This window comes from Pollicipes pollicipes, unplaced genomic scaffold (assembly GCF_011947565.3).
Source record: "Pollicipes pollicipes isolate AB1234 unplaced genomic scaffold, Ppol_2.1 Scaffold_7262;HRSCAF=8765_pilon_pilon_pilon, whole genome shotgun sequence".
Lineage (NCBI taxonomy): Eukaryota > Metazoa > Arthropoda > Thecostraca > Pollicipedomorpha > Pollicipedidae > Pollicipes > Pollicipes pollicipes.
The window spans coordinates 16,820,662-16,843,587 of record NW_023597055.1 but is presented as its reverse complement, the minus strand read 5'-3'; the positions used below and the strand labels follow the sequence as shown (position 1 = coordinate 16,843,587).

General features: G+C 47.9%; 1 protein-coding gene across 1 annotated transcript; it reads left to right on the top strand.

The window, feature by feature from the left end:
- The first annotated feature begins 1,234 nt into the window (after window positions 1–1,234).
- LOC119113503 (putative metabolite transport protein CsbC) lies at window positions 1,235–10,891 on the top strand. Its single transcript, XM_037237808.1, has 3 exons — window positions 1,235–1,558; window positions 1,637–2,167; window positions 10,859–10,891. The coding sequence occupies exons 1-3, from the start codon at window positions 1,235–1,237 to the stop codon at window positions 10,889–10,891; spliced, it is 888 nt and encodes a 295-aa protein (XP_037093703.1).
- Window positions 10,892–22,926: the final 12,035 nt, after the last annotated feature.

The window sequence follows — 22,926 nt, the reverse complement described above, 5'->3', positions numbered from 1 at the left end:
AAAAATTTTGTTATCAGCTGGTTGACTTAAAATATGTTAATACGAGTGCTCAAATGGTGATATTCATCGGGTAATTTTAATTTAGAAACTATTTCTTGAACTTTTCTCTCCTGCATTTCGGGAGTGATGCAATATAATGGTCAAGTTTCCTCGGGAAAAAGAGGAATGCGTGGAGCAAATTATCTACCACGCCTTACTGGTGTTTGCACCAGGCTCTGCTTTCGTGGTGCGGTGGTGAGACCAAAAAAATAGGGGATGCGTGAAAAACTTGCATTTAGCGCACAGCTTCAGATTGCGACGAGTTTTGTAAACAAACCAAACTTAATGCGTGCAAGCGGCTGGAGCCGTTGGGGCTCTCGGGCTTGGAGGTACCTGGCGCCCTTGCTCTGTGCATACATAGACATGATTCAGATGTACGTGAGGCAGGACATAGCCATAGGCGTCCAGGTTTTGTGGAGCTTGGTTTTGCTTGGTGGCTTCAAGTGAGCTCGGTTTTGGATGACATCTGAAAACCTCAGAAAGGTAAAAGGGGTTTGGCGTGTGCGATTAGACAGTCAGGCAGGAGTGAAAAACTCACATAAAATATGGGGAAAGGAGTGAAAAATTCCTCCTCATAGGGTGTGCTTTACACCAAAAGTCTGCAGTTCTAGGACCCTGTCGTCACCGATTATGCGGGTGATGGGCAGGCAGGAAAAATTGATTTTGAACAAGAAGTAAATAATACCCTGTGAATGACCGTAACCACGTTTTGACCGTTCCCAATTGTGGTTTGTTTTCCAGTGACACTTAAAAGAAAGGAAAATTAAAGAAAACTTGTTGCAACTGTTTGCACTCTAAGATATCCGCCATTAATAAGACAGGATAAGACACAAGATATAAGACAGCCATTGAAAAGACATGCGATCATCACAGCATCTTTTCTTCCTTGCAGGTGTTGGCCTTTGTGGTCCTCGGTGAGCTGCTGTTGGCCGTGGGCTTGAACTTCGGTATGCACAGCGTCACCCTCATCCAGGTGCCGGGCGATCCCGGCGGCTTTCTCAGCGCCGACCAGCTCAATTGGTCGATCGCCGCCACCTCGCTGGGTGGCGTACTAGGTGGCCTGTTGGGCGCGCCGGTGGCGCCCGTTTTAGGCGTGCGGCGCCTGCTGCTACTCACCATGCCGCTGTACGCGCTCGGCTCGCTGGCGGTCGGCTTCGGCGGCCACTTCGGCTGGACGCTGAGCGGACGGGTGGTCATGTTCGTGGCGCTCGGCCTATCCGAGGGCTGCGTGCGTGGTTACGTGTCTGAGATTGTGCCGCCCAAGCGCCGTGCCCTCTTCAGCGCCCTGTTGAACTTCATGGTTTACCTGGGCCAGGTGCTGGTGCTGGCCGTGGCGCCGCTGCTGCACTGGCAGGTGCTGTTCATCGTGGTAGGCGTGGTGCCGGCCGCGCTTTGCCTCTCCGGTCTCCTCTTCCTGCCGAACTCGGCCAAGTGGCTGCTCTCGCGCGGCCACTCGGAGGAGGAAGCCATGCGCTCCATCCAGTTCTTCCGTGGCACGCAGGTGGACGCCGCAGCCGAGGTACGCAGTATCCACGATTCACTGCAGCACGCACATGCGGACGGCGCCGCACTGCCCGTGTGGACGCTGCTGCGTCAGCCAGGCACGTGGCGCCCGCTGCTACTGGCTTCCATCCAGATGGTGCTGTTCGCTTGGTGCGGCGGTGCCACGCTGGTTCTCTTCACCGCCTTTGTGATGACACCGGTGCGGCTACCGCTAAGCGAGTACCAGCGAGCCACGCTGCCGGCTGCGCTCGCTGCGCTCGTCTGCGTGCCCGGCGGCATCATCATCGAAAGATACGGCCGGCTACCGGTGCTGCGTCTGGGCGGCGTGCTCTCTGCTATCGGCTGCGCCACGGTCGCCGCGTACTTCTTCCTGGCCGCGGAGTCCCAGGAGCGTCTCGGCTGGATTGTACTGGCGGGCGCAGGCCTGACGCAAGTGGCCTTTGTCGGCATGCTCGCCAACGTTGCATTTAACTACGTCACCGAGCTGCTGCCCAACAAGACGCGCACCTTGGGCGCAAACATCGTCCTCGTTGTGCTGAATTTGAGTGGATTTGTGCTGTTAAAGATGTACCCACTAATCAGAGATGGGATTGGTCTGGGTGGAGGCTTCGTCATCCACTCGCTGGTAAGCCTGTGCCAGGTGTTGTTTGCCACATTTTGTCTGAAGGAAACAAGGGGTCTCTCGCTGGAACAGATTCAGCATCTGTTTCAGAACGCTGAAAAGGTAGCCGAGTTTCCACTTCATGTCGCTGAGTCGCTCCCAGCCTCAAAGCCATCGATGTCCCGCGTTGATACACCGGAATGAAATACTGCTTCTGACTCCGTTAGCGCGTGAATAGCCACAGGGGGTTTAGAATCGGTAGAATCGGTTTGTAGTGATGCGAATTGCGTTGGCTTGTAGCATCATTGCGATGGAATGTACCTAGTAGGGACCTTCCCGGGAAGTGTTTTTCTCACAAGGTCATGTTCATGTTTCTACGGTGATGGAACGTGTATGGGGAGACTGAGAGATCTCATGCTTCTCAGCGACCTGAGGACGTAACGTATGCGCCTTTATCAATCATTCATGACGTGCTACATTTCGCCAGATTTGGGAAATGCGTCGTGCTTAACAGCCATATGCAGGAGTCTACCTCCTAGTTTGTTCCTTAACATAATGTGAAATAATGTGATAGGCAAATGTACACATCCTCACCAATTTGTACAGATGTCACACGCTATCTGCTCTCGTTAGTCTGTCATGCCAGTCGGTAGAAACGAGGGTATGTCCCGGTTTTTGGGGCTAAATTTAAAAATACTATCGTGTTTGTTCCTGTGGCTGCCAGCCAGCAGCCAACACCTGAGCAGCCTAAAAACATTTTAAGGCGTCATTATGCATCCCGTTTACACGCAGCACAATGTCGTGTCTTTCTGGTAACAGCTAACGAAGCCAGAAGGCACGAACTCAGCAAAACAATTGATGATGGTGAAGGTGAAACGCGAAACTCCAAGGGAGCATGCCATTTGGCACCCGATTATGTGCTTTGTTTCAACCGTGAATACCTCGTTGCAATACACTTCGACGAGTGCGTGTCATTCATTTGCTATCGACAAGCATCGTCGTCTGTCAAGGAAGATCCGTTCGCCTTTTACCAGCGCGACCCGGTTTGCATCCAGAAAACCGATCCACCTGTGGATGGCAGATACTTAAGATATCACTTACAGAAACAAGGCGGACCGATCGCTCCGTGAAAAAACTGTCGTTCACCAAAAAACGGTTGTTTGAAAGGTTTAGATTATGTCCAGATGTTCCGGAAGGTACAAATTCAAACGCACTCATGCTCTACGTGATATGGCATATTTTGTACGGTCCGAAACAGAGCGCCCAATCCAAAGAAATCAGCTTCTCTAAGCCATATAGCTTGAAGCTGCCCAGATTTTGTTACCACACATCCTGCCAGCGTATTTTAGTCGCGCAGCCCGTATCGTAGACCGTTGTTGGGAGACAGCTAAGGCTAACATAGCATGGAATAATGAACACTGCACGACCTTGTAGTCGCAGCCTTTAAGCATGTAATCAGTATGTGGCATACATAATCGACTGCCTGGTACACTGCTTGCTGGGTTATCTCCTTTGAAGCTGGCGAAACATGCACAGGCCGGTCTCGCAACCTTTGGCATATCTCCAGACGCGGTCTCGAGACCCGCAACACATCTCCAACCGTGGTACATCTCCACCCGCGGTACATTTCCAACCGTGGTACATCTCCACCCGCGGTACACCTCTAACCGCGGTACATCTCCACCCACGGTACATCTCCAGACGCGGTCTCGCGACCCGCGGCACATCTCCAGACGCGGTCTCGCGACCTTTGGCATATCTCCAGACGTGGCCTCGCGACCCGCGGCACACTCCATCCGCGGTACATCTCCACGCGCGGTACATCTCCAATCGCGGTCTCGCGACCCGCGGCACATCTCCATCCGCGGTACATCACCACCCACGGTACATCTCCAGACGCGGTCTCGCGACCCGCGGCACATCACCAGCCGTGGTCTCGCGACCTTTGGCATATCTCCAGACGTGGCCTCGCGACCCGCGGCACATCTCCATCCGCGGTACATCTCCACCCGCGGCACATCTCCAGCGCGGTACATCTCCACCCGCGGCACATCTCCAGCCGCGCGTGTATGCGATGTCTAACATAATTAACTGTCTGCGAGCTAGAACATTTCACGGATTGGAATAGTCCACGGAATCTGGGTCAATCCTCGGGTCACATTGGGTTGGGTCAGAAATTTCCACCAAGACATAGATCACGACCGCACCGGATTTTCAACTTTCCACCTTACAGGGATGAAGCGAATTGAAAACAAATGAAATGTAAAGTGCCACTAAATGGTCCCTGAAATAATGAAAAGGGACATCAATTCAGAAACGTAACGTTAGACCAATAACCTACAGTGGTTCCAGTTCCAAGGTATGCACAAATAGGTCATATAGCACATAACTCAGCCACATGTGCATTAATTAAAGTTTCTGATGAACAGATCACGTTCACAAATGGATATGGGTGAGTGACACTCATGTACGCTGCTGTGGAAAACTGACGCTTTCATGTCTTACAACATAACTGCAATGTCCAGCAATCTAGCTAACCTTCTCTGTCATCCACAGAACTAACATTACCCCTGACGTTCTTAGCAGAACCATTAACCCCAGTGGGTTGGCTTTGCATTTTAGAGTTGAAAACTAGGCAGGAGCGTGTTTTCGTTGCAGAAGGCGTAGCCACAGATTTTTGGGGTCCAGGCTACGGTCTGAGCAGCTTTAATAAAACTAACTCTATGGTAACACTATCCTTTCCGTTCACCTAGTCAGTCCACCCAAATTTGAGTTAACACCAACTTAAATTAAGTACGCCGCTTCAACTGAATCCATTTCATTCACGTGTTGCTCAGAACAAAATTGCTTCTCCCCCATCATTATATTTCTTTATTCCATCTCCAAAATTGATGCATCTTAAAGAATCGACACGTTGTCCTCTAAAATCAGGAAGCCAAAGATATTGCTTGATGTAAGCTATATGCATCCAGCTAAAATGAAACTTTGGCAATAGATAGGTACTTGTTAATATTGCCCTTTTAGATCCTATTCCACTGCATTACTATTGCACAGGTTAGCACAGCAACATTGTACTTGTATGCTTGTAATTCTTCTGTAATGATTTAAAAGGTCTACAGCACTTAACACAGGAAATCAACAAACTAACGTGGGTGAATATCCACCAAACATCGTCCATTTATACCTTACATGAGGATTCGGTAACATTTGGAGTAGCTTGTGCGCTCAGCCAGAGCCCTTGGCGTGTGGAATGCATGTAAAGGAGGCGTCAAAGCACCAGTGGTCATGACAGATGTGGGGTGATGGGCGAAATGTCCTTAACTCTCGCACCACGTTTTGTGTATGCGGCAGAATTTTATATTTTTGTGTGTGGCACTGACGATGCACGAAGGATGCAAAACAATTTGATAAAAAATTATGCACCCTCCAGCAAAGCATTCATGGTACATCTGCTAGCCTGCTAAAAAACAGCAAATACCGGGATAGGAAGTGACGTTCGAATTGCCACTGAAAGTAGAAAAATATATTTTGACTATGTCGATGTGACTTTATGCAGCTGTATTTTGCAAAATTACAAATCGAATAACTTCTGTATTTCTTCCCACATGAGCAAAAAAGGAAGTATATTAGCATATGACATTTGAGCAATGGAGTATAAAAATGACGCCACTGTTTTATTCTCCGGAATGAAAAGGGTGGTATCGCACAAGGCGATTTATGGTACTGCAGGCCCCTACCAGTGGTAAGGCACGCGCATCAATGGTAATTTGACGCGGCAGGTAACCTAGCGGAAGAAATGAGTCCAGTTAAAGCGGTTTCACAAGTTGGTGTATCCAAAAACGGATACGCCAATGAATTACCATATATTGGGTGAGATGGTCCTTTTAAGGGAATTACGATACCCTCCAACGGATAATCAAATACGCGATATTCGTTAAGTAACTCTCGTAATGACTTTTCGGTCGCGGGCTTTGCTCACAGAAACAAAAAGTGAAAATGTAAAGCGTACATCAGATGCTAGCCAGTGTTGACAGCGTTTTTCCCAGCACACATGCGATCAAAGTGGCACACATTTTCCATACTTTATCCGAGCAAACTACAACAAATCACAAGCGATAAATTACACTAGCTTTGTACAGATCGACCGAACTGAGAAAATAAAGACACAAGGGTGTTGTGTGGGGTGTCAGCATCCTTTAAGAGTGTGACGTGTTCTCATTCAGGGTTGTCTGGCTTTTACGAAGGTTTTCAAGGCGAGTACCATCCCGAATGGCAATAGATACTGACATAGATTATCGAACCAGGGCAGCCAGGCAGGGTGTCATGACCATTATCCCCGAATGGGTGTTTTTCATTACACCCGAGTGGGAGTTCCAAAGGATTTTTGATAAGGTGGGTTTCCCTCGACTCACTTTGTTTTTTTCTTTACTTTTGCAAGGATATTTAAACCTTGTCTACATATCTACGGGGTCGCAGGGAGTGTGGTTTGGCGAAGGTGTTTAAGGGTTATGCAACGTGTTTGGCTTCATATACAGTGTCTGTGTGTGTGTGTGTGTGGGTCGGGTGTGGGTGTGGGTGTGGGTGTGGGTGGTGGGGTTTGGGTGTGGGGTGTGGGTGTGTGGGTGCGTGGGGTGCGTGTGTGTGTGTGTTGTGTGTGGGTGTGTGTGTGTGCGTGTGTGTGTGTGTGTGTTTGTGTGTGAGGCGAGGTGGGAGTCACAGAAGACATTTTTTACATGCGTTACAAACGCTTTCGATCCATGCCATGCCCAGGGGGGGGGGGGGGGTTGCCACGACAGGGATATATAGACAATATGGAAGTTTACGCCCAGCTCAGCCAACGGAACACGGTGCGGCCGCATCACGCGCATTGGCGTCAGCGGGTGTCGGTGGGCCCCTCCAGAGGTCATCGCGGCCCTGGCGCGTAGGCCGGAGCGCTGACCTCCAAGGGGCGCGCCACGGACTATCGCTTGGCAACAGCGGAGCATAAACCACCGGGGATCCAGTGGGCGCGTGGCGTCGTCCACCGGCCGGCCGGACGCATCCAGGACGACTCGTCAGTGGCCGTTTAACCATCGAACCACGAGATGGCGCTGCAGCCGCCGTTTCACTCGACCGTAAGTTATATGTCACCCGAAAATTTTGTGGGATATCGTGGGATGAAGAGTGAAGTCCACATTTTCAATGAAGAGGAGCACCAGGATTTTTCTGAAACCCCTTTCGAATATTTGCGGCATTGAGGTTGACGTGTTGCTGCGCATTGTAGTTTCTAATGGCGTTTCTAATACCATCTAATGTTGCGGCACTGACGTTGACGTGTTACTGCGCATTGGATTTTCTAAAGGAGTTTCTAATGCGCATCTAATGCTTGCGGCACTGACGTTGGCGTGCTATACTTGCGTATTGGAGTTGGTGTGATATTGGGGTGGGGTGGGAGCATGCCCCTCATGGGATACAAAGCTCCATCGCCGGGCTCACAGGGTGCAGGCCACAAACGCTGCTGGCATGCACGCTGCCACTATGTACACAGCACGGCTTAGGTTGCGGACTTTTTCGAATAAAAAATGTACACTGCACGGCTTAGGTTGAGGACTTTTAGACTAGAAAATGTACACTGCACTGCCTAGGTGGCGGAGTTTTAGAATAAAAAATGTACGCTGCACCGCTCCGCTTGCAAACTTTTCTAATAAAAAATGTACACTGCACGGCTTAGGGTTGCGGACTTTAGAATAAAAAAATTACACTGCAACCGCTCAGGCTGTGGGCCTCCAGAATAAAAATGTACACTGTAACCGCTCCGGTTGCGAACTTTCTAATAAAAAATGTACACTGCACGGCTTAGGTTGCGGACTTTAGAATAGAAAATGTACACGGCACTGCTCAGGTTGCGGACTTTAGGATACAAACGTATATCGCACCGCTCAGGCTGCGGACGCTTCGAATAAAAAACAGCAGCCTGATACAAATATAAACATGATTGGTGTTTCAGGGGGTTGATTTTCACCCGAATGTGTTCCGGAATGATGAACTGCAGTCGTATACGAATGAGCAAAACAGAAAAAGGTTTTGTTTTCCCGAAAAAAGCATTGCTAGACATGAAATCATTATAAGTTTTAGTCATTCTTTTGGTAAACAGTTGAATTTTGGCAAGTGCTGGAGATTGCGCCTTGCTTATGGTTCGATGCTCTCCTACATTAAGTTCCACAAATACAAAAAGATTCAGTGCGATCGAAGATCGATATGTCATAAAAAACTAAAGGGCATCGCAACATATGAAGCGACCTTGATAAAATAGTTTGTTGGCCGCTCACTGAAGAGCTGGCGTGAACCCCATATATAAAACCGTTCTGTGTGTCTGTGTTCTTCCTGTGTTCTTCTGCACACCTCAGTGAATCATGGTACCAACATACAGTGACCACGTGGACAACCCCGCTAGGGGTGCGATTGTACTCTTTTCATATCGTTCTGGACTCAAGAGCATCTTGAGGTGTGTTTTTTGTGAAATTATTTAAACAGGTGATAGCACTGGAAATTCTTGGTAATGATTCAAATATGACGCACGAATGGCGTTTGTCACAGCGATACTTGGCGTTAATAGCGTATTAACGTGTATCGTACCTTCGCATTTTTGACAAAGCTAAGTTACCTAAACGTTCACCACTAACGAGTTAGTCAGGTTATATGTTTGTTAACGAGCTAGTCAGGTTAAACGTCCGCCAGTAACGAGCTAACTACACACTGTTCTATAACTGTCACAGCGGGCTGCGCGTATTATCAAAGGATGGTTAGACTTGCACCATGGGCGGGAATATTTAAGACGCCCTGTCCAAATTGGTGCTTTAAATATTCCGTTTGGTTTTTCAATCTGCCTGGATCAATCTCACCGACTGTGACCATGATTTTGTGGAAATAAGGTCTTGGGGAGGTGGCCATTTGTGTAACCGCTGAGGGGATGGAGTAGGAACCTCCAATTTTTACTTGTCATGTTGTCTGCACCAATTTACCCATGGATGCATGCTAATCATGTTTCCCCTTTCAAAATATGACTCTCAAGGCAACTTGTCCCCTCTATACTTTAGTTGTCACACAAGCTGTGCTTGTCCCCCAATTTCAGACCCATTGTTATACTCAACAGCTGTGACACGGATTGCTGAACGTTGTTTTTGTTCGAAAATATTACAACATTTAAGCAGAATGCTTTATTCCATGTTTATACCCATCCAAGCTGAAGTCTGGTTCTGTTTCGAAGCCAGTTTAGACCGGCATAAAAGGTTAACATATCAAGTGTTTACCATTACTATATTTCGATGTAAGCTCATCGCAAATAATTGTTGAAACTCCCATGTAGCTACATTAAACACCGTATCAGTATAAGCTTAGTGTTTTATATAGCACGGCAATAGCGTGTAATGCAATTTTGTCTCAATATCCATATGACTCTGCCGCATGCTCTGCATCAAGGGGCAAACTTTCAGATGATCTAACACTCTAATGAGGCTCCGAGACATTACTTGCCTATGTTTGACTATGATACCCACTATTCATGTTGAATGGGAGGGGTTATCCTTCATGGAGACCGCACAGAATTTTGAACTACTCTTGAACTACTCTTGCCCAGGCAAATTTAGATGATAATTCATTTATTCACGCTCAGATTTTCATTGCTTTTAGAAAATGTTGCATGCAATCAATGTCACTTCCAAGGAACCATACTGGTGCTAAGTGTCTGCTACGAAAGACAACTGTTATTAACATCGTGATGAGCTAGCAATTCATATAAGGCTGAGATTCCATTGCAATGAAAAGGACTCTTGTCTGCTGCGAAAGACAACTGTTACTAACATCGTGACGAGCTGGCAATTCTTTACAAGGCGGAGATTCCATTGCAATGAAAAAGACTCTTGTCTGCTGCGAAAGACAACTGTTACTAACATCGTGATGAGCTGGCAATTCTTTACAAGGCTGAGATTCCATTGCAATGAAAAGGGCTCTGGTAAATGTTCTCTAATCTGATCTGGTAAGAAGCAAGCAATTTTAAACTATTTTGCCGCCCTGCTCTGTGCGTGTGTTTTGAAATCATATTGCTGTGGCAGCAATGTGCTGTAAATGGTGTGACGTCAGATCTAATCAGATCTTTGCAGCTTCTGATCAGTTCACCCAACAGCTTCCAACAGCATGAAATATCTGCTTAATGTGTGACAATTTTATACGCCATTCATGTGATATTCTTTAGGCGTTTGTTTGTCACTCGCATGCAAAACCCTGTCGGCCTTCTGCATTGGGTGAATAGGGAATGAGTGCCAGAGAACAGCGGATTTCACATTAATCACCATAACACACAAAAACAGAGTATCAAGAAAAGGTAGCAAACGTATGAAGGCCTTCAGGTGCTGCTGCCCAGGCCGTGGTAGTTCTTCCGGATGTGCCTCAAGGTCGGACCGCTCCTCACGGGGATCCATTGTGCATTGTGTGCGCATAAGGAATGATGCAAATATTTTAAAGCTGTTCTGCCTCCCGCGCTGCGCATTTGTTTGCTGTCCCGGCTCTGAACACATGCAGGCAGGCAGGCAGGCCTGTTCACTCGCTGTATTGGCGATGCGCCAGCTGTTTCGCAAGCGAATTGCAAATGAGTAGGCATGTTTAGAAAGCCATGCTGAGGAGTGGGATGACGTGTGCTCCGTGAACTTTCAACGGCCGACGCGCGTCCGGTTGCGACAGTGTGGCCACCAGCTGCGCCGCCAGCCTGTCTGATTCTGGCCGATCTAGTTTTCCGGGAGCCAGCGTTAGCTGTCGTATCTTGGGCGCAGCTGATGAGCCATTTGTGTTGCTTGTTGGAGTTTTCAGGCGCGTGGTGCGTCACGCCCGCGCTCGCTGGCTGCCGCCCGCACCGCCGCCGCCACCTGCTTGATCGGCTGCTACCCGTCGCCTCGGTGACGGTGCGGCGGTTTGAGACTGCTATTGCTGTTGCTGTTTCCGACCTGGTGTGCGGCGCCCGAAGGGCTGACGAGGTGCGCTAGTGCCTCCTGTGCGATCACCTCAATATACTATAGCTGCAGCTCGACTCGGAGTGCGCCGGCGTCTGCGAACGCCTCGGCCGGCGAGCCGCCGCTGCCCAGTGTCTTTTATCCATTCTTCGAGTACCGCGCATCCATTCCATTTCATATCCATGTCCATTGCCGCGGCTCAGTGTCGCGACCGGGCTGGTGGAAGTGCTAGTCCGGAACAGTGTCGTGATGCATGGCATGCACGGCCTGATGGCTTATCACGCCCGCCAGCACGGTCTGTAGCGTGGACGGCCGGAGCCAGCGGACTGCTGCGTGAACGGCCATATGACCACCAATGGGAAGCTGGTTGGCCGTTCCCGGCTGTGCAATCCTAAGCACTGGCGTTAAAATGTACTGCAGGCAATTTGTTCATGTTCCTCTCAATTAGGGCCCTTCAAATAACATGGCGTCCTTGATTATCAAGCGTGTTATCTTATGTGGATGCCTACACTCCGCTGAGCTGTGGGGATCAGCGTACCTGTGGATCAGGCAAAAAGTTGGTATCACACGTTGCTGAGTACGTCTGTAAACAACAGCGCAGGAACTAGGAGAGGGGAGGGGAGAGAGGGAGAGCAGGGGCCAGGGCGTCTCAGTTCCAATTTTAAGAACATGTAGCATGGCTGCGTAAGATAATGACTGCAAATGAATAACCAAGAAGGGCTGTCGGCTCTCCGGCAAAGTAAAAATTTGGTGTCACATTTCAGTAGGTCTGACCCTTGCTGTTTGACATAACGCTTTGTACTGCCTTCTCACGGTGCGAACAGGCTTGGCTCAGTTATCACCGGTGACTGCGCATGGTTTTGTGGATGCACAGGTCGGGTTCCGTAGCCAGTTTTCGCTATCGCCGACCTTTTGCCGTTGTGTTCGTCTGCAACGCTCTTTGACATTGTTATCAGGTCTAGTGGTGACCAGGCCCAACCCTTGTTTAGATGGTCGTAGACACTGCATATCCTACGCACTTAACTGAACTGCCGCATATTTAAGATTGCTTTGGTCTACAGAAGCTAATATACGCTATACGCTGACAGAGTTTCTGGTAAGGTAATCGCATATCAACTGAATGAAGGAATGAAGTCGGGAAAAATGAAAAACGCAACGTAGCGTGTTCAGTTTGGAATGCTATTCACACGCATAGTGCATACTTGTGCCTGCCGTTATGGTCATATTCAAGCATCTATCATAGTTTTTAGCTCGCATTTAGTTGTCTGATCAACTAGACTCAGTACAGTGTTCTGCAACCTCAACTAATTTTTTATCCTTAAGTTGCGATGTGAATCAGCCATGTGCTCTCCCTGGTCTCGTCCGTGTCGCGATATGATTTGAAAACATGCCATCGTTTTAAGATACACTTAATCTGATGTGATCTTGGCCGGAGGAGTTTTGAATGCGGTCAACGGTCATGCCACTACATCAGCACGTCTTCTTTAATAACTTAATCCGAATGTTTTGAATAGATGGATTTCTGGGATCAGAGCTGACGGTAAGCCATGCTTGTTGTGAGAGTCCTGACTTCCACCATCCGATCGCCCAATTCCATGGCAACGGCATAATTTGATTGCAAGGGTTTCACGTGTCGCCCTGCTCGGCACGGTCCGTCCCGCCCTCTGACGTCACTTGGCCGCTCGCGCGGCGGCTGCCGCCCGCCGCAGGTCATACCCGTCAAGGTCAAATAGCGAGCGTCAGAACTGACTCGACCCTCCCCTGCCACGGATGGGTCGGGAAGCAGGCGCTCTAACTGCGCCATCTGGACGGACTCAGTGAAACAGGGGCAATCAGGCACTCGGTAATCTTAAAGAAGCAGTTCAATACACCCACCCTTGTTACACCGTTACACATCACAAGAATGAATTAAGTGGTCTGATTGCGAACCAGATGTGCAATTTCCTTGTCAGTTTAAAGAGGGGAGACTTCAGCTCTCAACTTAGGCGCCTGCCACGGCCCCCAATTTTAGAAGAAGCTGGGCAAGTCTGGGAGAGACCCCTCTGGCGAAATATTTTGTGGGTAAGTTTTTATATTTTTTAATGCTAGGCCTCCCCCCCCCCCGCTTAACACGGACATAGCATTGCAAAACTATGCCTCATTGCAGGCATTTCATCTTTTTTATCATGCCAAGCTAGCGAGGCATGCCAACAACAGCCTGCGAGCTCCTTAATTCTATATTTTTGGCTGAATACGAGAGAACAGGATTGGTGACAATTGTATGCAGTCTCCATATTCCAAGTTACGACACCATCTAGTGGCAATGTGGGAACACTCCTCTTCAACTGTAGCGGTGGACCATGCCCCGGGACCGCGTTTCAGCATGTAAAGCGAGTGGGGCGATGACTCATGTCTGAGTGAGGGGAACAATCACGGCTCGGTGCCGCGCGTCATGGTGGCGCCGGCCAGTCGCTCGCAGATCGTGTTGCGGGGATGAGCCTTGGAAGGAGTACAAGAGGTGCTGCTCGGGGGCGTGGGGTGGGTCTCTCCTCGTCGGCGTCGTGTGCGGCAGGTCACCGCTGCGTGTGAGGCAGTCCGACCGATAATTTTTTTCATCATCGAATACATCAATTGACTAAGTATTTGCTAAGTCAGGCTATCAAGATCAAGGCTAACTCTGACATCACCTCTGACAGACTGTAACTGAAAATCACCCGGCCATGTGGTGTGATCAAACCTCTCAGATATGTAAGACTAAATGCCTGGTCTTGCTCGGTCTAAATGCTTGGCGACTTGTTCTTAACACATTGCTCAGTTGTACTTAGGAATTAAATATACAAGCACACTGCCAGAGTTCTGCTCGCCTTCAACACTTGCATCACACAGGCATTCAACGTGCACGAACTTTGTGGTCATTAAAAGGGCCACAAAAATTATCGGGGGGGGGGGGTACCAGGAATTTCACCTAAAAAAATAGACACATAGATTCTCCCAAAAATTGACCTCATTCACTTCCCACATAATGCCTGGTACTTATACACCACCCATGACACTTCCATTTTAATGTTAAACAGCCCTGTTCAAAGGTAACTCTCAACGTGAGGTAAAGCTGCGAAGGTGTTTCAAATGGAGGACATCATGATTACGTGCGAGCAATTTCAAGGCATTTCTACCATTCACCCTCCGTAGCACTCTCCTACTGCCTTCATCGACTCTATTCACGCTACGAATATCACAGATAAATCAATAAAAAGTCTTTTGATCTTCTAGTGCAAGTCAATGTGTGGTTTTATTCGATGGTTCATTCATGTTGTCAGTAGATTACAACGTCAATATTACACTAGAACTAAACAATTATCAAGTTTTCCTTGTGTTGGTATTCTTTCTAATGTTGTCTTTAGAAGCTATTACAAATGTTCTTGTTTGGCGAGCAAATGAGAAGGGTCCAAGCGCATCCCGCTGTCTATTGGTTGACACTGGTCGGTCGTACACAGCGCTCGTGTAAGCGCGCGGCCATTGCTCTGTGAGATTGGGGTAGCGAGGCGCCCCCTTGTCGGTGCCTTTGATCCGTTTCGGTATCCGGGATGGCGGAGGATGGCAGAGCCAAAGGCACGTTTTGTTACAGCACATTTTTGAGAAGATGAGCAGATGCATTAAGCTGTTATAGGGTCAGCGTTCGTTCCTGTTCATGGCCGCGTGTTTGACAGCCTGCTTCGTCCAGTGTGATGTGGCACTGAACTGTCGGTGGTGGCATTTGTCCTGGTGTCGAATTGTAGACGGCCGCCACGTCGAAGACGGCGAGGCTCCAGGTGCACTATATTTCATGACCGTCCATCGCCAGCACCGCGCCTCCGCTCCAACCAGACCCACGCCTGACCAAGACTCGACCTGAACTCCTCGTGGACGCTGACGGGAAAACAACGAAACCTCGGAAATAGTCAGACAAGAGCTAGAACTAAACGGAGCGAAAACCGACAGAACAGAGACTAAAATTAGCAATACAAAATGAATAGGAAAATAGCATGGAATTGACTAACACTAAATTAGACCTCAAAATAATAGCAAACTAAGTGACTAACAAACGACAAGCGAGCACTAAATCAAACTAGACATGCAAACGATACACCGACCACAGCATGACGGTGATCGCTGGTGGGAAGAAGATGATTTTATCGTCTTGTGGCGTGTTTCGTCCGGAAATTTCGAGTGTACCCACGTATCAGCCGCCTTCGACATTGGTCATTCAAAGGCTGCACCCGATAGGCGCATGCGTACCTACCTACCTAGTTTGCGAATGCTGGACTGCACCCTTCATGGTCAAATGGTAGCCCGTTAGCTTCTTCGAATAAGCCCATTCCACCCATGACGTAGCTACCTGATCTGCCTGTGACGTCAATATGGAAGCTCATTCCTTATTTGGCTGAGAGGCAAGGCAACCAAGTGCATTAAGTCCCGGTTGTTTACAAAGCAACGCCTAGCTAAGCAATGGCGTGGGATCTTTACCTCAAAACTGCGATTGGATAATATCCAAATGCGGTATCGCTATACGCTATATGTCTACATGGGCCGAATACACTGATTTCCCTTTTTGCTCATAATTGGGATGCAGTTGTCTGGCAACTAATCTGGGAGAATCATCCGGAATGCTAGAAAATGGAATGATGTTTCGCACTACCAACGTAGATAATCGTTTCAGATAATTGCCTGTGCCAAGGGGAAACTTAGAGTTTTCAAAGCATGGTATGGTTAAGACAGGATCTTTTTTCGCCATGCGTAGTCAGGCGAAAAAGCCATTTCAAGCCATTTCTTTTAGTCATCTTCCTGTTGCGCTTATCAGTACTCTCCTGCAGCGTTCATCGGCTCTATTCGCGTATCTGCCCGCTGCATGGGGTGTCGCCACGCATGGCGCATGTGATACAAAACTGAAGGACAACATCCAGATGTACTGAATGCTAAGTGAGAATCTCTGTGGACGATTAGCAGGCGAAAAAATTCAATCATAGCATCATAACAATTGGTTAGATCATTTTTCCTTCGCTGGTCATGCCCTGAACTCACAGCTGTTCCTTGATAGCAACGTTGTGTTTGTTCCTTGATAGCAACGTTGTGTTTGTTCCTTGATAGCAACGTTGTGTTTGTTCCTTGATAGCAACGATGTGTTTCATCGAAATTAATATTGTCCTGTGCAGACGACAATTTATCTGTGAATGTTCCTTAAGATCACTAACACCAAAAAATAACCTAGTCAAAATATTGTAATTGTGGAAACTCTGCCTACAAATTATTTGGCAAGAATATCTAATAATCTTCTGTTGTATTGTATGCTATGTGTGTAAGGCGATAATGTTAATGATATACATACACAAAAACAGAGGGTAAACATTTGTAAAACACAAGGCAATACTCAGGTTCAATTCCAGACACTGTCTTTTAAATTCCTTGCGTGCAACCAACACAGCGAGCAAGGTGGGACGCAGTGTTGCTTTCAGTCATGGTGCAGCGCTTTATCCATACATCATGCGTCGTGGTAAACATTTCACCACTTCCGCCGCCTGCGGTATTGTTAACAGACATATTGTTGACCTCTGGCTATCGAGCAAGCAACTCTCGCTTGGCAGAGATGACTTGTTATGTTTGCACGGACCGAACGTGTGTTTGTGCCCACCTTTTTTGTTGCTTTTTCACAGCGTGTACACACCGATCCAGTCCAGCGGCCTTTCCATCGCAGGCCGGGGAGAAAGAGCGGTCGCACCGCCTGCCGGACGTTGCGTCACATTGAATGACGAGGAGACAGCTAAAGTCCATGACATTGCTCGAATCGCCTTCTGCCGGCGCCAACTCCCTTTTCTGTCGTTTCACTGGCCGAGCGAGGCGGATAAGTGGCTGAGGTGTCATGTGCGATGGTTCACGAGTTCAACTGGAATACATCCTTTCTCAATTTTGAAGACAGCCCAGTCAAAACTGGCCGCCAAAGAGGTGTCAGCTGAGCATGGTTGCATGTTCCCAATTGGCCGGCATGAAAACTTTGCTGGAACATGGTCTGACGTCACAACGAGGCTCCCAGCTATTGCCATGCGCCGGCCGCTTCAGCTGACTACAGTTGCTAATTAAAAATGATCAGTACCTCTTAGTGTCTTGTGATGTTTTTAAGAGCTCTAGTAAAAATTAAAAAGAGCTGATGTGGCGGCTACTAAACCGCTCTTTAACTATTACACAAGTTCACAAAGCATACAGATTATAGGGCATTCACACACAAAACTTGTATGTATGATACACAAAATTTGATACAAAAATTTATGATATAAAAAATTATTGTATGATACACAAAACATGCCTTATGTCCTACTTCCTGACCAAGAGCAGGACCTCAGTTAGTCATAAAAGAGACTTAAGGATTCCAAAAGCGTCCCCTTGATTGCAGAGAAGAGCTTCCTGAACCAAATTAATGTCTGCTTAGCTAACTACAAAATGTTCGGCTCGAGTTAAAGGGCTCTCAAAACTCGGGCGGCTGATGCACATTTCTGCCCCGCTACCGGCAGGCAGGGGGCAGCTGCTTTCCTCTTCTGCCCCCCCCCCTCTCTGCCCCGCCCCTAATGATTCGCTTACGGTGAACGGATTTTGATTTGGGCTAGACAGAATCTGATTGACAAATATCCTAGCATGCCATGAAAACGCCAAACTTTCCAGGAAATGCTCCGTCTAGCTACCCTCAGAGAAGACGGGCGTATCTTCATCCCAGAAAGTGCCAACCCAACGCCGACCAAGGAGCAGCATCCGGCCTCGGATCAAGGGTGGAAAAGTGCCTTTTCTGTCGCCGACGAAATTGGTCTGAACAGCCTAAATTGTCACCTGGAGCGAAATCTATCTGAAACCGCTTCAGTATTCCCCTAAATGCGCTAAACCACGCAAAGCGCAGCCAGATGAACCGCAATGAGCTGTGAATGTCATAAATATTTCAGGTTACGGCATTACGGGTGGGTACCGGACCTGGTCTAATCGGGCCTGTGATTTTTGGTCTTGAGAGGCCCTCAGGCCACTCTTCGCATCTCCTCGAACGAAGCCCGTGATCGACTACGGGCCACCAGCCGGCATATTATCCCCTGGTAGGCGCTGTGGGCCCGTGATCGACACAGGGACCTCGACTATTGTTTCAAAGACCAAGAACGATGCAAATCGCGGTCCCGGCCTTGCTCCTGCTTGGGAAGTGGGCCCAAGGGTTCGGACTGACAGGGGGCCAACTGTTTGGTGCTCGTGGTCTCTAGCCGACCTAGACACCCGCATTACCTCAGCGGTCCTCAAACGGTGCACGGGGACGTCTGATTGATCTTTTATGTCACGGCCTTACGGGCCGCGATTCTTGATGTGACCTATAGCCAGTCCTTCGGGCCCTTATTCCCACCAACCGGGCTCTTGCTCGTCGGTTCGGGTGGGCCGCCCGGCTCCTCTGCAGGCCTCATCGAGCACTGCCCTTTGGTTGGCTCGGAGCCGCTTGGGAACACAGGTCCCTATGCTAGGTAATGTGAGTCCTTGGCAGATACAGGTCCCGATCAGTGCAAGTCGCCGGCTTTGTAGCTAATTGGGAAGTGGGCCGTCAGACCCATACCGATACGGAGCGGACTTAGCGGTACTGGTGGTGCCACACCGACAGAGTCTATATGCCGGGCGGTGATCGATATGGGTCTATATATACAGACCCATATCGATGCATATCGGCTGAGAGCCCATACACTGGGAAATGGGCTCTCAGCCCCATGCCGCCGCGGGGCCGACTGTGAGTTACTGATGTGTATGATTAACATAGAGACCCTTATCGACTCATCAGTCAGTGCGCAGGGACCTCTGCCTGGCATTAGAGTGCCCGGACCTGTTGGCCGGGGCCTCTGGATACGACCTCCGGCCGGCTTTTGGGGCCCTTTTGGGGCCTCAGATTAAACCCTGAATCGTAGGTCACGAGGGGCCCGAAAGAGCTCTCTGAACCTAAGGAGGAGCACGTCTTTCCTGAGCCCCTCCCCACCCCTCTGCCTGCGCTGCTGGAATTGTAATGCACAGGCGCTGTAACGTTGCCCGGCCGCAACCGACCGAAGCCGGAGCTGGGTCCCCCGGGGCGCCTGTGAACGTACCCGCGAGAGCTCTTGTAACGCCGCGTGGTGCTCGATTACTGTCGTTGTCAGCTCATCCGGTGGTCTGGAGTCAGCGACTCGAAGCTCCGGTCGCGGATCTAACGGACGCCGTTGGTATTTAGGTTAAAGCACGTTGCATGAAGAGCTCTGAGTGTGCTTCGGGCCACGGCCTCGGGTTCAAACTCGTTTGACCTCGATGAACCCGAAAGTCACGGTGTGGGAGCCGGTAAAATTACGAGATGAGTTACCATAGAATCCTAAAGTCGCTGGGACTTTGGTCTTTCTAGCTCACTCAGTTTTTTATATTGTTTGAGGGGTCAAACAAAGAAACCCACCCGAGATCGTCGCATTGAACCGGCCACCCGGTCGCGTGTGAGGCTTGCTGTCGGCGGTTATATGCGTCGCATTGAACTGGCCACCAGCGCGCGTTTGAGGCTTGCTGTCGGCAGTTATATGCGTCGCATTGAACGGGCCACCCGGGCGCAGGTAAGGCTTGCTGTCGGCGGTTATATGTTTCCTCTAAGCGCTGCACGTGCTGTTCTACCACCAGCTGTAATTTCTGGCCATTTTCCCAGCGCTCGCCCTGCTCGCCTTCTGGCGAATAGAGCTCAGCACCGACCATGCACCCACCGCTCCGAAGCCGCCGCCGCCGCTAGATGGGAACGCTACTACCGACAGATGGCGCGCGCTCCACCGGCATCTGAGCTGCTCGTACGGTGGACCTGAGCAGCCACGCCGCAGCCGCCGCCGGCTTCTGAGCTGCTCGTACGGTGGACCTGAGCTACTGCGCCGCCGCCGCCGGCTTCTAAGCTGCTCGTTCGGCGGACCTGAGCTACCGCGCCGCCGCCGCCGGCTTCTGAGCTGCTCGTACGGTGGACCTGAGCTACCGCGCCGCCGCCGCCGGCTTCTGAGCTGCTATGGCGGTGGACCTTAGCGGCTTGACTACTGCCAGCCCCAGGCGCTGCCCCGGGAAAAAAACAATTGATTTACATCCAGCCATGGACAATTCCCAAAACCGGTCGCAAAAGGGGTGATCGCAAAGTGCAAGATGCTTAAAAGCCTTCATGGGGTTAACCTTTTCTTAGTGTTTGTGGATGATAAACGTGGGAAATATAGCACTTGTTTTCTAATCTAATCGCGAAAAGCGTTTCGAAGGAACGCATTCAATTATGTGTGTCGTTGGGGTTTTACGACGCACTCAGCTGCTGAGGCTATATGAAGTCGCATGCCTTTCACCCCGGCAGGAGGGGCGAGCGTTGCGGGGAATCGAACTACATTCCTCTGATTTCCGAGAAACGCAGCGGTTAACTCAGGCGCATTAGCCACTACACTATCGGCACCCTATACACATCCAGTCATGACGTACAATATCACACCTTGTTGGAATGAGCTGATGCAGGGGGGGGGGGGCGCTCCGGTATCTTAAGCATGATGAGAAAGGTTTCGCAGTTTCTAAATCCCTGTCGCGAATACGGACGTCAATCAATCCCTTGATAGGTCACAGGAGGTGATGTCGTCACAGTTTTAAACCCAGTGACACCCCGGTTGTCATGGTGATTAATCCCACGGCGCCCGCGGCACCGATAATCAAAATACCGACTTTAAAAAAAGGCATTTGGATTATTTGAAATGTAAAATTGCTGATAATCCCAGAGCTGATATCGTCAACGGCCATCGGCACCTAGCTTTCGCTCTCCATGACATTTATTTTTTAGTTTATGTGCTCATCTGATTTTGACGACTTGTCCGGCGCAGTGACGTGCTGCTGCTTTATGATTGTCTTGCATGTAAATTGAGATTTTAGGGCAAAGCTTTGGATGAAGCACTGTGTTGCCTGGATGGCACATGGAATGTTGAATACTGTCACGTGATTGTGATTATTGCTATACCAGCAGCCTATGTATGGTCTGCTGTCAAGTTTCATTTCGGTTGGGTGTCGAACGTCATGGAATGCGGTAGAACATGAGAAGCGACCTAACACCACTTCACGCATCTTGGCAGCATGGCATCGGGATAAAAGAGAGAGAGAGAGAGAGAGAGAGAGAGAGAGAGAGAGAGAGAGAGAGAGAGAGAGAGAGAGAGAGAGAGAGAGAGAGAGAGAGAAAGAGAGAGAGAGAGAGAGAGAGAGAGAGAGAGAGAGAGAGAGATATATATATATATATATATATATATATATATATATTGGAATATTTTGGCGGAATCCTTTCCTTTATACGTGTTTGATTCAAAACAACTGATGAGTCAGCATTGACGAGCTTTTAGACGCATCGTTCTAGTTTCCGGGTCTTTGACTTGGCATCATCGCTTAGATTAAAGATGGTTCGCACAAAATTACTCATATATTCATCGCTCCTTACATTCTGACGTTTCGAGATCTTATCTCATCGCCGGAGAAGACTGAATGGCACAATAAACTACTTTTGAGTTTTAAAGAATAAAAAAAATTGTGCACCACTTGGTTGGTGCAAACATCTTTTGGTACGGAGAACATAAATAAAGCATAACTTATTGAAGTAAGATAGAATCCTATTTTCACTTTTTTGACCAATATTTATATATTTTTATTTTTATTATATTTATATTTATATTTATATTTATATATTATATTTATATATTGGATTGACCAATATATATATATATATATATATATAAGAAGCACTCATAATGGGAACACTACAAAGACACAATGAGAACACAAATGCCATGTGTTCGTGTCACTTGTGTTCAGAGGTGCCCCGTCACGTAAGTGCATTGTCAGGCGTCGTGAGAGTGTCGTGGTCACACCAATGTAGTGTATGGAACGAAGTTTGTAGCCTTCAATGTTGCATTGGAATTGATACACTACTTTGGTGCATTTTGGCTTGTCGGGTTTGTCTGGGCTGTTTCTCATGAGAAAGTTAGATATTTTCTTATTACGATAATGAATGACGATGTCTATTTTGTGGTCGTTTGATATGAATATGCATATATATAGATATAGATAGATAGATAGATAGATAGATAGATAGATAGATAGATAGATAGATAGATAGATAGATATATATAGATAGATATATATATATATATATATATATATATATGTATATATATATATATATATATATATATATATATATATATATATATATGGTCCTTCTTCAATTGACGATTGACCAATATATTTTCAAGAACCATATATATATATATATGGTTCTTCTTCAAATATATATATATATATATATATATATATATACATATATATATATGTATACATATATATATATATATATATATATATATATATATATATATATATATATATATATATATATAATTGTTATCGATATATTTCAGTTGTAAAATATACCAGACGTGTGTTTGTGTTTATATTCGTAAGTGTCGTGTTAATGTATTGAATACTAGAATTCCACCTATAAACTTTTTCTTTTTAGTGGTTGGCCATGTTAACTAACACAACTACCGTTGCTAGCGTTGTTTTTTTTATTATTTATGCCACCATAATAGCCCAGGTGTATGTGAAGACGTCGGGGCCGATGCACATACTGTTGAATGACTGATAGCATGCACTTAGGTCTCAAACCTCACCACCGATTAGCTAGTTTATTGCTTTTTATTACCTCTCCATAATGGCGAACAAATGGTTATTTTAGCATTACGAGTTGAAAACCAGAAAATAGAAACATCCACACCGAACGCGACGTGC

What these genes read in the sequence shown, in the direction of transcription:
- LOC119113503 (XM_037237808.1), top strand. Translation starts at nt 1,235, where the DNA reads ATGTTCGTGGCGCTCGGCCTATCCGAGGGCTGCGTGCGTGGTTACGTG. An exon ending in AGGTGGACGCCGCAGCCGAG is followed by an intron (nt 1,559 to 1,636) that starts GTACGCAGTATC and finishes CTGCTGCGTCAG; the next exon opens with CCAGGCACGTGGCGCCCGCT. An exon ending in GCTTCGTCATCCACTCGCTG is followed by an intron (nt 2,168 to 10,858) that starts GTAAGCCTGTGC and finishes CGGTTGCGACAG; the next exon opens with TGTGGCCACCAGCTGCGCCG.